The sequence below is a fragment of the Salvelinus namaycush genome, chromosome 9, assembly GCF_016432855.1.
Source record: "Salvelinus namaycush isolate Seneca chromosome 9, SaNama_1.0, whole genome shotgun sequence".
Classification (NCBI taxonomy): Eukaryota; Metazoa; Chordata; class Actinopteri; order Salmoniformes; family Salmonidae; genus Salvelinus; species Salvelinus namaycush.
In genome coordinates this window covers 2,459,832-2,474,975 of record NC_052315.1, presented here as the reverse complement: position 1 = coordinate 2,474,975, position 15,144 = coordinate 2,459,832, and the positions used below count along the sequence as shown (strand labels likewise).

General features: G+C 44.0%; 2 protein-coding genes across 2 annotated transcripts in view; both read right to left on the bottom strand.

Annotated features, from left to right (window-relative positions):
- nme7 (NME/NM23 family member 7) overlaps nt 1-15,144 on the bottom strand; it is a 1,076,771-nt gene that overhangs the window by 831,438 nt on the left and 230,189 nt on the right. The window lies entirely within an intron of this gene.
- Nucleotides 936-15,144, bottom strand: part of tmem131 (transmembrane protein 131) — a 120,073-nt gene continuing 105,864 nt past the window's right edge. Inside the window, exon 22 of the mRNA XM_039000456.1 lies at nt 936-1,278. Coding sequence (XP_038856384.1) covers nt 936-1,278 — 343 coding nt within the window. The remainder of the gene's footprint in view (nt 1,279-15,144) is intronic.

Genomic DNA, 15,144 nt, shown 5'->3' with positions numbered 1-15,144 from the left:
GTGGTACTACAGTCCTCAGGGGCCTGATTGGGTCTTCCTCATCGTGGTACTCCAGCTCTCAGGGGCCTGATTGGGTCTTCCTCATCATGGTACTACAGTCCTCAGGGTCCTGATTGGGTCATCCTCATCGTGGTACTACAGCTCTCAGGGGCCTGATTGGGTCTCCCTCATCGTGGTACTACAGCCCTCAGGGGCCTGATTGGGTCCTCCTCATCGTGGTACTCCAGCCCTCAGGGTCCTGATTGGGTCCTCCTCATCGTGGTACTCCAGCTCTCAGGGGCCTGATTGGGTCCTCCTCATCGTGGTACTACAGTCCTCAGGGGCCTGATTGGGTCTTCCTCATCGTGGTACTACAGCCCTCAGGGGCCTGATTGGGTCATCCTCATCGTGGTACTCCAGCTCTCAGGGTCCTGATTGGGTCCTCCTCATCGTGGTACTCCAGCTCTCAGGGGCCTGATTGGGTCCTACTCATCATGGTGCTCCAGCCCTCAGGGTCCCGATTGGGTCATCCTCATCGTGGTACTCCAGCTCTCAGGGTCCTGATCGGTGTCACACTTTTCGCCAGCCCCAAGCTAACACACCTGATTAAAATAATTGCATTCCTAAACCGTCACTATGATCACCTGAAAAACATAAATAGTGTCACAATTACATTGTTTGCAAATACTGATTTAAAAATAAATAAATAACAATTCTCTCATATCTAGCCTACATGCTCGTAGTCGGGCAAAGAAAGCAAACAGGTTTAGGTAACAAACATTCATTGAATTATAGTCAATGTGTTGACAGAGTTGAATCATGTCTTCATACATGTGATTTAGTCTAGATAGAACAGCCTTTCTGGTCCTGGGGACCCAAAGGGGAGCACAGGTTTCCCCGAGCATTACACAGCCGATTCAAATGATCAACTTATCATCAAGTGTTAATGATTTGAATCAGGAGTTTAGTGCTAATGCAAACCAGTATCTCTTCCTCCACTGTCCCATACTGGTCTCAAACCAGTATCTCTTCCTCCACTGTCCCATACTGGTCTCAAACCAGTATCTCTTCCTCCACTGTCCCATACTGGTCTCAAACCAGTATCTCTTCCTCCACTGTCCCACACTGGTCTCAAACCAGTATCTCTTCCTCCACTGTCCCTGTCCCACACTGGTCTCAAACCAGTATCTCTTCCTCCACTGTCCCTGTCCCACACTGGTCTCAAACCAGTATCTCTTCCTCCACTGTCCCATACTGGTCTCAAACCAGTATCTCTTCCTCCACTGTCCCTGTCCCACACTGCTCTCAAACACACAACTCTTTTTCTTGACAACCTACCAACGGTTTGAGCCACCCAAAAAGTACCAATTGAACGGCTTCATCTGCGACATTTTAAGCTAGCTGTGGAGAGAGCTTACGGCATGTTCTGAACTCTGTTACCCGTTTGTATGTGATCATGTATTAGTGTATGTATGTGATTCCTCTGGTGAACCACCTGCCCTCGGCACTACTCATTCATGTCTCCTCTCTCTCTCAGACCGTTTACTCCAAACGGCAAATGCAAGCGAGAGTTTCTATTGGACAAATTCAGGTTGGTTCCTCCAAGTTTCATTCTGTTTGCTCTTGTTTGTTTCTGTTTGGTTCTTAAATGGTAACCGGTTTGCGTAATGAATACACCCCTGCACACATTGGTGTATCCAATGAGTAGAGCGAAGAGGCTACTAGCAGGAAGAATATAACGCTAACTAGCAAGCCTGTAGCTTTTAACTTTACGAATACAAAGCTTTATGTTTGGGGCAAATCCAACACAACATGAGTATCACCGAGTACCACCCTTCATATGTTCAAGCATGGTGGTGTCTGCATCACGTTATGGGTATGCTTGTCATCGGCAAGGACTAGGGAGTTTTGGGGGGGATAAAAATAAATGGAATAGAGTTAAGCACAGGCAGAATCCTAGAGGAAAACCTGGTTCAGTCTGCTTTCCAACAGACACTGGTAAACAAATTCACCTTTCAGCAGGACAATAACCTAAACACAAGGGCAAATATACACTGGACTAGCTTACCAAGACAACAATAAACGTTGAATGTCCTGTCTAGCAATAATCAACAACCAACTTGACAGAGCTTGAAGAATTTTATTAAGAATACTGTTCAAATATTGTACAATCTAGGTTTGCAAAGCTCTTAGAGACTTATCCAGAGAGACTCACAGCTGTAATCGCTGCCAATGGTGATTCTAACATGTATTGACTCAGGGGTGTGAATACTTGTGTAAATTAGATATTTCTGTATTCAATTTTCTATACATTTGCCCAAATTTATTTTTTCAATCAACGTTTTCACTTTGTCATTATGGCATACTGTGTGTAGATGGGTGAGGAGAAAATCTGTTTAATCCATTTTGAATTCAGGCTGTAACACAACAACATGTGGAATAAATCAAGGGGTATGAATACTTTCTGAAGGCTCTGTATGTGTTGGGTACGGAGAAAAGTGTCATTCAAAAATCATGATAAACTCTATTACTGCACACAGAGTGAGTCCATGCAACTTATTCTGTGACTTGTTAATAAGCACATGTTTACTCCTGAACTTATTTTGGCTTGCCATAACGAAGCGGTTGAATACTCACTCACTCAAAATATTTCAGCTTTTCATTTTTAATTCATTTGTAAAAAATAAAAATAAAATTAAACGTAATAGCACTTTGACATTATGGGGTATTGTGTATAGGCCTGCGACACAAAATCTAAATGTATTCAATGTTTTATTCATGCTGTAACACAACAAAATGTGGACAAATTCAAGAGGTGTGAATCCTTTGATTGCACTGTATATATACTGAACAAAAATATGAACGCAAAATGTAAAGTGTTGGTACCATGTTTCATGAGCTGAAATAAAAGATCCAAGAAAATGTTCCATAAGCACAAAAATCGTACTTCTCTCACATTTTTTGGCACAAAATGTGTTTACATCCCTGTTAGTGAGCATTTCTCCTTTGCCAAGACAATCCATCCACCTGACAGGTGTGACACATCAAGAAGCTGATTAAACAGCATGATCATTACAGAAGTGCAGGGAACAATAAAAATGCAACTCTAAAATGCATTGTTTTGTCACACAACACAATGTCACAGATGTCTCGTGTTTTTGAGGCAGTGTAAAATTGACATGCTGACTGCAGGAATGTCAACCAGAGCTGTAGCCAGATCATTTTATGTTAATTTCTCTACCATAAGCCGGCACAAATGTTGTTTTAAATAATTTGGCAGTACATCCAACCATCTTTACAACCACGTGTAACCACGCCAGCCCAGGACCTCCACATCCGGCTTCTTCAACTGCAGGATCGTCTGAGACCAGCCACTCGAAACAGCTGATGAAACTTTAAGCTTGCACAACCAAAGAATTTCTGCACAAACTGTCAGAAACCATCTCAGGGAAGCTCATTTGCACGCTCGTTGTCCTCACCAGGGTCTTGACCTGACCGCAGTTCGGCATCATAACCGACTTCAGTAGGAAAATGCCCACCTTTAATGGCCACTGGCTCGCTGGAGAACTATGCTTTTCATGAATGAATCCCAGTTTCAACAGTGCCAGGCAGATGGCAGACCGTGTGTATGGCGTTGTGTGGGCGAGCGGGTTTGCTGATGTCAGCAACGTAGTTAACAGAGTGCCCCAAGGTGGCGGCGAGGTTATGGAATGGGCACGCATAAACTACGGACAACGAACACAATTGCATTTTATCGATGGCAATTTGAACAGTGGTCTATTAAACTAGGAGAAAAGTGGGCGACTTTGATTTTATTTTAAAGTTAGATGTTCCCTTCGTTGACCACTCACCAGAAGGGTGTACATTCTAGACTGTATTTATTGTTAGGGAACAGAAATAACATGGTGACAATGCAAGGAGGTGTTTTAGTAGTGTGGTCTGTTTCCTCTTGAACCTCGTTTCAAATCGAGGAGCGAGATTCTAGCCATGTGACACTGTCACAAGACTTGAACAGCAACTCACGACAGTCCTGTCACCCAGCCAGCGTTGCCATTTCAGAACAACTATAAGAACGTCACAAACTACTAACAGCGCAGTGTAACAAAACTCATCCCGCCTCCATCTGCTGTGACTTGACATCGAATCAAATCATTGTGTATGCAACCATTTTGTTGGTCGCATACACACACAGTAATTGGCAGATGTGAGCAGACCAAGTAATTTGGCATCACTCTAAAGCGGAAAAGTGGAATGGCTACCACATCTTGTCCTTCTACTCGAACCGGAATCTCTGGGGCTGGGGCTATTTCTGATAATGCTAACTAACAGTGTTGATCCTGCCCTCTCGAACCGGGATGCGTGGGGATGGGCAGCGATGAATCTGTGACCATGGACTCGTCTTTGCTAGAACATTGTGGGGCATAATGGTCTGGAGACTGACATTTATAACACCGACCCTGCTGGGTGGGGGACGACTTCTCCCACCTCCGGATGAGGATTGGACGGTTCTGTGGCGGACGCGCCGGGGTGAGTCGTGGTACGGGATTTGTAGAATCCTTGCGTTCCTCCTTGTCACCTTTTAACAACTCCCCTGTAGATCGGTATGTTTCCAATGCCTGGGCTATGTCGTCGGCTGACCATCAGCTGTGCTTAATTGCCTCAGGTCCCCTTGACTCACATGCCTAGTTGGGCTACTATCCGTGAGTCCAACCTGCCCTCTGGTGGTCCTTGCACACAGATGTTTTTGCAGGTGTAGCAAAATGCTTGTGTTCCTAGCTCCAACAGTGCAGTAATGTCTAACAATACACACTAATCTAAAATAAATAAGAAAAATAGAAATATCATGAAGAGCTATGTCGGAGTCCGGAGTATAAATACACTACCTACCAAAAGATATGTGGACACCTGCTCGTCAAATGATGAACATTAATATGGAGTTGGTCCCCACTTTGCCGCTATAACAGCCTCCATTCTTCTGGGAAGGCTTTCCACTAGATGTTGGAACATTGCTGAGGGTACTCGCTTCCATTCAGCCACAAGACATTAGTGAGGTCGGCCACTGATGTTGGGCGATTAGGCCTGGCTCGCAGTCAGTGTTCCAATTCATCCCAAAGGTGTTTGATGGAGTTGAGATCAGGGCTCTGAGCAGGCCAACTTTTCAACACCGATCTCGACAAACCATTTCTACACGGACCTCGCTTTGTGCACAGGAGGATTGTCATCCTGAAACAGGAAAGGGCCTTCCCTAAACTGTTGCTACAGAGTTGGAAGCATAGAATCGTCTAGAATGTCATTGTATGCTGTAGCGTTAAAATGTCCCTTCACCGGAACTAAGGGGCCTAGCCCGAACCATGAAAAACAGCCCAAGACCATTATTCATCCTCCACCAAACTTTACAGTTGGCACTATGCATTCAGGCAGGTAGCGTTCTCCTGGCATCCGCCAAACTCAGATTTGTCCGTCGGACTGCCAGATGGTGAAGCGTGATTCATCACTCCAGAGAAGGCGTTTCCACTGCAGCAGAGTCCAACGGCAGTGAGCTTTACACCACTCCAGCCAACGCTTGGCATTGATCATTGGTGATTTTAGGCTTGTATGTGGCTGCTCTGCCATGGAAACCCATTTCAGGAAGCCTGACGAACAGTTATTGTGCTGATATTGCTTCCAGAGGTAGTTTGGTACACGGTAGTGAGTGTTGAAATTGAGGACAGACAATTTTTACAAGCTATGCGCTTCAGCACTTGGGGGTCCTGTTCTGTGAGCTTGTGTGGCCTACCACTTCGCGGCTGAGCCGTTGTTGCTCCTAGACGTTTCCACTTCACAATAACAGCACTTACAGTTGACCGAGGCAGCTACAGCAGGGCAGAAACTTGACGAACTGACTCATTGGAAAGGTGGCACCCTATGACGGTGCCATGTTGAAAGTCACTGAGCTCTTCAGTAAGGCAATTCTACTGCCAATGTTTGTCTATGGAGAATGCATCGTTGTGTGTTCGATTTATACACCTGTCCGCAATGGATGTGGCTGAAATTGCAGAATCCACTAATTTGAAGGGGTGTCCACATACTTTTGTATATATACAGTACCAGTCAAAAGTTTGGACACACCTGTCACGTTGGCATGAATGATCGGGAGACAAGCGCAGGAATGCGTAACATGGGTTTTTATTTCACCCAAATTATGGCGTGCCGTGGAAGGGCACGAAGACCAAACAAACACTAAACAAAAACACAGGGTTGAAACCCAAACAAAAGAGCGAGGAGTACCTCAAATAAATACACAAGCACACAATGATACCACACGGGACGAGACCTGTAATCATCTGCACAATATACGTGGCACAAAAGCCAAAACAACAAAGCACAGGTACTCACACGAACCAACAGACATTGGAACAATAATCGACAGGACACTGGAGAACAATGGACACACTTATCAATTACTAATCACTGGGAATAGGGACCAGGTGTGCATAATGAAAGTTTCCGGAGGGATCCGTGACAACACCTACTCATTCAAGGGTTTTTCTTTATTTTTACTATTTTCACAATGAATAATAGTGAAGACATCAAAACTATGAAATACCACATATGGAATCATGTAGTAACCAAATAAATGTTAAACAAATCAAAATGTATTAAATTTTTTGGATTCTTCAAAGGAGCAACCCTTTGCCTTGATTACAGCTTTGGACACTCTTGGCATTCTCTCAATCAGCTTCACCTGGAATGCTTTTCCAACAGTCTTGAAGGAGTTCCCACATATGCTGAGCACTTGTTGGCTGCTTTTCCTTCACTCTGCGGTCTAACTCATCCCAAACCATTTCAATTGGGTTGAAATCGTGTGATTGTGGAGGCCAGGTCATCTGATGCAGCACTCCATCACTCTCCTTCTTGGTCAAATAGCCCTTACACAACTGGGAGGTGTTTTGGGTCATTGTCCTGTTGAAAAACAAATGAGAGCACCATATTCCCTATACACTCTATTCCCTGTACACTCTATTCCCTGTACACTCTATTCCCTATACACTCTATTCCCGATACACTCTATTCCCTATACACTCTATTCCCTATACACTCTATTCCCTATACACTCTATTCCCTATACACTCTATTCCCTATACACTCTATTCCCGATACACTCTATTCCCGATACACTCTATTCCCTATACACTCTATTCCCGATACACTCTATTCCCGATACACTCTATTCCCTATACACTCTATTCCTGATACACTCTATTCCCGATACACTCTATTCCCTATCCATGGCACCATATTCCATATACACTCTATTCCCTATCCATGGCACCCTATTCCATATACACTCTATTCCCTATACACCATATTCCCTATACACTCTATTCCCGATACACTCTATTCCCTATACACTCTATTCCCTATCCATGGCACCATATTTCCTATAGTGTGCACTATATTAGGAAAAGGGTTTAATTTGGGATGCTGATATTCTCTACTGCCACTAAATACAACCAACAGCGGTGACAGAAATACCTCCCATGGAAAGATACATGCTTTGTTTCAACTGGACCTCTAGCATCAAATCCCACGGATACTTTGGTTCAATGGCAGCTGGACCTCAAGCATCAAATCCCACGGAGACCATAACTCATTCATTTTTCATGTCGAGCTAGTTAGCAGCAAGAAGCGCTGTCATTCAGTGTCAGTGAGAGAGAAAGAGAGTGTGTGTGTGTGTGTGTGTGTGTGTGTGTGTGTGTGTGTGTGTGTGTGTGTGTGTGTGTGTGTGTGTGTGTGTGTGTGTGTGTGTGTGTGTGTGTGTGTGTGTGTGTGTGTGTGTGTGTGTGTGTGTGTGTGTGTGTGTGTGTGTGTGCCCGTCATACTGTCTCCAACAGGATTTAATGTAGTCCCTCAGGCCTTGTGCACTAAAGCAGTGAGTGACAGCTGGCAGGGTGTGTGAAAGAACGTGTGTGTATGCCTAAGCTTATTCCTGCTAATACACATGGGTGTTCAGTGTGTGTGTATGTGTGTGTATAGTGTGTGTGTGTATAGTGTGTTCAGTGTATGTTCAGTGTATGTTCAGTGTGTGTAGTGTGTGTAGTGTGTGTACAGTGTGTGTTCAGTGTGTGTGTAGTGTGTGTTCAGTGTGTGTACAGTGCTATTTGCTAGCAGGATTGTTGCTAGCAGGATTGTTGTTGGCATGTTTTTTGCTAGCAGGATTTTCGCTAGCATGGTTTTGGGGGTTCTCTTACAGTGGATCCAAACCTTAGTTCATCCTACTGATGATATGTTACTTGTCAGCAGTAAAGTTTTCAAGATATAGGATTTTTAAGAAGCAAAGTGTCACTTGCCACATCATCATCATGATTCATTTTGCATCATATGATTAATTTAGCATTATGTGATTCATTTAGCATCATGATGAGGATGGGTTTTACGTCATATAATTCATTTAGCATCATCATGATGATGGGTTTTACGTCATATGATTCATTTAGCATCATGATGATGATGGGTTTTACGTCATATGATTCATTTAGCATCATCATGATGATGGGTTTTACGTCATATGATTCATTTGGCATCATCATGATGATGGGTTTTACATTGTATGATTCATTTAGCATCATATTATTCATTTAACATCATATGATTCATTTAGCATCATCAGGATGATGGGTTTTACATCATATGATTCATTTAGCATCATATGATTCATTTAGCATCTTCATGATGATGTGGTCACACTTTTCCTTTTGAAGCTCCTATATCTTGAGAACATGACTGCTGAGCTGACATGTAAATTATTTTGGGACTGTATCAACAGCGAACTAATTTTTTTTTAAATACCAAAACATTGTTTTTGGAGTGGAGTTTTCCTTCAATATATCACCCCTATACATTGCAATTGATTGAGTCCTGATCAATTTGGACCTAAAAGTCTTGAACTCTGAAATGCTCTTGAAACCTTTCTCCATCATCACTTGTATTTGTAAAATGATTCCTATAAACAATTATTGATCAAAATGTGATTAGTACTTTGCAGTCGGTCAGATTATACGGTGAATATTCTAGATGAATGTAACTCACTCTAGAGATGCTTATAAATTAGGAAGCAACAACAAAGAACTTCTCAAAATGTTTGCGTTAAAGAGTGTTTAACCAAACACACTGCAATATAATGGAATGTAACGTAATGCACTGAGCCCACAGACAACTCCCAGATGGTGACGTACACTATCCCATCGCTTCCTATATACGTAATTTACGCCTGTTTACATTAGCAAGATTAGACAGAACATTAGGCAGCCACTTGTTAATAGCAGACAGATCATTATTAGCTGCCTAAATAAAGGATTGCCATTTGATGTAAAGGGCATACTCTTCATTACACACTAACACAGCTGTGATCGAGCATTAAACTGACCACTTGAGCCCTTATGACACGTGTCATGGCCTGAGCCTGTGAAGGCCAACAGTGTGTGAGCTGCTGTCTCCAGTCCACAGGCTCTCGTTTCTATACGTTAAGCCATTGCCCATTGTTACAGTTGCTACTGTTGGGACGGGTCGGGTGTTTTTTGGGGGGGGGATGTGTGTTTGTGTGCGTGCGATTGTGCATGCATTTGTGTCATTTTATCTGTGTGCGTTTGTGTGTGTCCATTAAGTATGTGTGTGTGTTGGCAGTACATCAAACCTGCCCTGAGAACAACAGAACTCCCAGTGCCAATCAAAGCACAGCGATGCCAAGTCACACAGTCCCCCCCTAATCTCCCATAATCCACTCTGTCTCCAGCCAGGTGATCTCAGTGTCAGGCTACATTCTGACATCACTGGTGTGTGACCGCTCTGAGTTCTGGTCCTCATTCTCCCATCAGCCTCTGGCTGTCACCTCTTACTGTATCTATGTCAGCCTCTAGCCAATAGAAGAACCCCCTCTACAGTCCCCAACCCTGCTAAGAACTGGGAAATCTTCTCATGGCCTGTGTCTTTCAGTGGCGATGATCCATGTCAAAACATTCCACTTCTCTGGTGGTAGTCTCCTCCCACTGCATTGGGGCATTGTGTCAGTTACTTAAGCATATGCACACACACACACACACACACACACACACACACACACACACACACACACACACACACACACACACACACACACACACACACACATGTATACACACCACACACACACACACATGTATACACACACACATATATACACACACATGTATACACACCACACACACACACACACATGTATACACACACGCACACACCATTCTGCCTCCATTCCCCGTCCTGATCAGTCAGTTGGTCTACTCACAATCCACTGTGTCAGTATGTCTGTGGCCAGCACAGGTGTCAGTCACGCTGGTCCATCTGTGACCAGCACAGGTGTCAGTCACGCTGGTCCGTCTGGTCCATCTGTTCATCATTGTCTGAACCCGCTGGCACCCCCGCCATACCCCTGCGTGAACTTCTCACCCCTGCCGTGGTGCATTTGGCCTCCCTCCAGCTGCCTCTCGATTCTACCTCTCTCTACCTCTCTCTATTCACAGCAACGCCATTTAATGGAGTCAAACAGATCAGTCATTCAGGCCTCTGGAAGTTTCCTTGGCCAGGGCTTTTACCCAAACTATGCCCAGTATGTCCCTTAGTGACTTACTGTAATAACATGGTACAGAATAATAGGTTGTTAGATTAAAGAGTAGCTAACAAACATCTTGGGTCTCTGTCGAGAGCCGTGGCTTTGAACAGCCTAGGCCAGTCAGGTGAGGAACAGTAGTATTGGGGGTGCGTTCGCAATCGCAAACACCTGGAGTATGCATAGCGTTCTGAATGTACAATATGCTCACCTTTTCTATATAATTAGTGTACAGGAAGGTATGGTGGATTGTAATATCACAAGACAGTAATTATCTTAGCCATTATTAACCTGTAGAATAAAGAGCTTGAGGGTGGTTTTCCAAGGCCTACATCACGATAGGTTTGAGGGTGGTTTTCCAAGGCCTACATCACGATAGGTTTGAGGGTGGTTTTCCAAGGCCTACATCACGATAGGTTTGAGGGTGGTTTTCCAAGGCCTACATCACGATAGGTTTGAGGGTGGTTTTCCAAGGCCTACATCACGATAGGTTTGAGGGTGGTTTTCCAAGGTCTACATCACCATAAGTAATGTATGGAATAATGAGGGCACTCCGACGTTAATTCAGTGTGTAATTTAACGTGAACGTTAGCATTAGCTAAAGAAACAAGAGCATTACCGACACGTCTAGGAATGCATGCCGCATGTGGCCCGATCCCGTCCAATGATAAGGCCCCATCTGTTCCTTCTGCAGCTCCGATTGGATCTCTGAACTGGAACCAGAGCCAGTGAGCCAGTCGCCGTCACTTGTTCCAGAAGGTTTCAATGTTCCGTACTAGGGGCCTGTGTTGGATTAGGAGGGGGCTGGTAGTGTCCTAGTTATTGTAGTTTCTCTGGGTGGTGGTTTCTTCCTCTCTTTTGTTTCTAGCCAGGATTAAAGGGATGGGGGACATAGGACGGGAGAGGAGGTAGTGTTTATAGCCAGGATTAATGGGATGGGGTTGGTGGGTGTGTTTCTAGCCAGGATTAAAGGGATGGGGGACATAGGACGGGAGAGGAGGTAGTGTTTATAGCCAGGATTAATGGGATGGGGTTGGTGGGTGTGTTTCTAGCCAGGATTAAAGGGATGGGGGACATAGGACGGGAGAGGAGGTAGTGTTTCTAGCCAGGATTAATGGGATAGGGTTGGTGGGTGTGTTTCTAGCCAGGATTAAAGGGATGGGGGACATAGGACGGGAGAGGAGGTAGTGTTTCTAGCCAGGATTAAATGGATGGGGGAGTGGGGTAGTGTTTCTAGCCAGGATTACAGGGATGGGGGACAGCCACCACCCACAACTGCCCCCCTCTCACCCTAGGGACAGAACCCTGCAAGACTACGACAGCTATGCCCTTTATCCCCCCTCATGCCCTCGCTCTATTTAAATTTTATTTGATGTGCCAGCAAGGAAAGGAGGGATCAGGCTTTTTTCTTTTTGGTTTCTCAGGACTAGACAGGCCTGGCTGGTTTCTCAGGACTGGACAGGCCTGGCTGGTTTCTCAGGGCTGGACAGGCCTGGCTGGTTTCTCAGGTCTGGACATGCCTTGTTGGTTTCTCAAGGCTGGACAGGCCTGGTTGGTTTCTCAGGGCTGGACATTCCTGGCTGGTTTCTCAGGGCTGGACATGCCTGGCTGGTTTCTCAGGACTAGACAGGCCTGGCTGGTTTCTCAGGGCTGGACAGGCCTGGCTGGTTTCTCAAGGCTGGACAGGCCTGGCTGGGTTCTCAGGACTGGACAGGCCTGGCTGGTTTCTCAGGACAGGACAGGCCTGGCTGGTTTCTCAGGACTAGACAGGCCTGGCTGGTTTCTCAGGACTAGACAGGCCTGGCTGGTTTCTCAGGACTGGACAGGCCTGGCTGGTTTCTCAGGACTGGACAGGCCTGGCTGGTTTCTCAGGACTGGACAGGCCTGGCTGGTTTCTCAGGACTGGACAGGCCTGGCTGGTTTCTCAGGGCTGGACATGCCTGGTTGGTTTCTCAAGGCTGGACAGGCCTGGCTGGTTTCTCAGGGCTGGACAGGCCTGGCTGGTGTGTTTGGCCAGGACTGGATGAACTGTTTTAGAGGGGGTGGGTGAGGAAGGGGCCAGTGGGAGCTTGGTATGGAGAGACAGGGTAAACAGAAGTAAGGGACCAAGGGGTATAGCTAACATACTGTCACGGGATTGTATTTCTATAGAATGCTTTTAAAGGCAGTATAACCAGCAGGTAAAGAGTTAATTAAAGAGTGAAGGTTGGTGCTTATCGTTAATTGAAGAGTATGAAGGTTGGTGCTTATCATTAATTAAAGAGTATGAAGGTTGGTGCTTATCGTTAATTAAAGAGTATGAAGGTTGGTGCTTATCGTTAGTTAAACAGTATGAAGGTTGGTGCTTATCGTTAATTAAAGAGTATGAAGGTTGGTGCTTATCGTTAATTAAAGAGTATGAAGGTTGGTGCTTATCGTTAATTAAACAGTATGACGGTTGGTGCTTATCGTTAATTAAACAGTATGAAGGTTGGTGTTTATCGTTAATTAAAGAGTATGAAGGTTGGTGCTTATCGTTAATTAAACAGTATGAAGGTTGGTGCTTATCGTTAATTAAAGAGTATGAAGGTTGGTGCTTATCGTTAATTAAAGAGTATGAAGGTTGGTGCTTATCATTAATTAAACAGTATGAAGGTTGGTGCTTATCGTTAATTAAAGAGTATGAAGGTCGGTGCTTATCGTTAATTAAACAGTATGAAGGTTGGTGCTTATCGTTAATTAAAGAGTATGAAGGTTGGTGCTTATCGTTAATTAAACAGTATGAAGGTTGGTGCTTATCGTTAATTAAAGAGTATGAAGGTTGGTGCTTATCGTTAATTAAACAGTATGAAGGTTGGTGCTTATGGTTAATTAAACAGTATGAAGGTTGGTGCTTATCATTAATTAAACAGTATGAAGGTTGGTGCTTATCGTTAATTAAAGAGTATGAAGGTTGGTGCTTATCGTTAATTAAATAGTATGAAGGTTGGTGCTTATCGTTAATTAAAGAGTATGAAGGTTGGTGCTTACCGTTAATTAAAGAGTATGAAGGTTGGTGCTTATCGTTAATTAAACAGTATGAAGGTTGGTGCTTATCGTTAATTAAAGAGTGAAGGTTGGTGCTTATCGTTAATTAAAGAGTATGAAGGTTGGTGCTTATCGTTAATTAAAGAGTATGAAGGTTGGTGCTTATCGTTAATTAAAGAGTATGAAGGTTGGTGCTTATCATTAATTAAACAGTATGAAGGTCGGTGCTTATCGTTAATTAAACAGTATGAAGGTTGGTGTTTATCGTTAATTAAAGAGTATGAAGGTTGGTGCTTATCGTTAATTAAACAGTATGAAGGTTGGTGCTTATCGTTAATTAAAGAGTATGAAGGTTGGTGCTTATCGTTAATTAAAGAGTATGAAGGTTGGTGCTTATCGTTAATTAAAGAGTATGAAGGTTGGTGCTTATCATTAATTAAACAGTATGAAGGTCGGTGCTTATCGTTAATTAAACAGTATGAAGGTTGGTGTTTATCGTTAATTAAAGAGTATGAAGGTTGGTGCTTATCGTTAATTAAAGAGTATGAAGGTTGGTGCTTATCGTTAATTAAAGAGTATGAAGGTTGGTGTTTATCGTTAATTAAAGAGTATGAAGGTTGGTGCTTATCGTTAATTAAACAGTATGAAGGTTGGTGCTTACCGTTAATTAAACAGTATGAAGGTTGGTGCTTATCGTTAATTAAAGAGTATGAAGGTTGGTGCTTATCGTTAATTAAAGAGTATGAAGGTTGGTGCTTATCGTTAATTAAACAGTATGAAGGTTGGTGCTTATCGTTAATTAAAGAGTGAAGGTTGGTGCTTATCGTTAATTAAAGAGTATGAAGGTTGGTGCTTATCGTTAATTAAAGAGTATAAAGGTTGGTGCTTATCGTTAATTAAAGAGTATGAAGGTTGGTGCTTATCATTAATTAAAGAGTATGAAGGTTGGTGCTTATCGTCCGAATCAAACGGAAATGTTGATAGTTTTGAGAGGTGGCTATTTTCCCCCCCTCTCCCAGTATCCTGTGAAAGGCGCCCAGCAATTTCCCCACAAATCAAACCTCTGATTCATGTTGCTTTGTTATCTGATGGAAGGGGCTAGAATGGAGGGGGGATGCAGGTGTCCCAATCACTTTCTCCTCTTTCTTCTGTTTTCCCCCGACGTTCCCTCTCTCCTAATATCCACACAGCGTTGCCGTCTCAACATCTGACAGATCGAGTCGCCATGATAAGCACGAAACGCCTAGACGCGCTGTGCCAAAACAAATCCGGTGGTGTCTCGAGGCCAATCGAAAAACCTCCCCCTCACAAAAAAAAGGTGAAAACACGCAGTGCGCTGACAAGGGGTATTAGCTGTGACGTGTGTGTGTGGGGGTGGGTGTGTGTGTGTGTGTGTGTGCGTGCGTGCGTGCGTGCGTGCTTGGCTCGGGCTTCCACCATGGTTCTCGGTCCAAACTCGTGAATCTGAACCCAATTAGCCAGCACCTAATCATGTGCCTCCCAGTCCTGGCTTGTGTTAGAAAGTGAAAAAGAGAGGG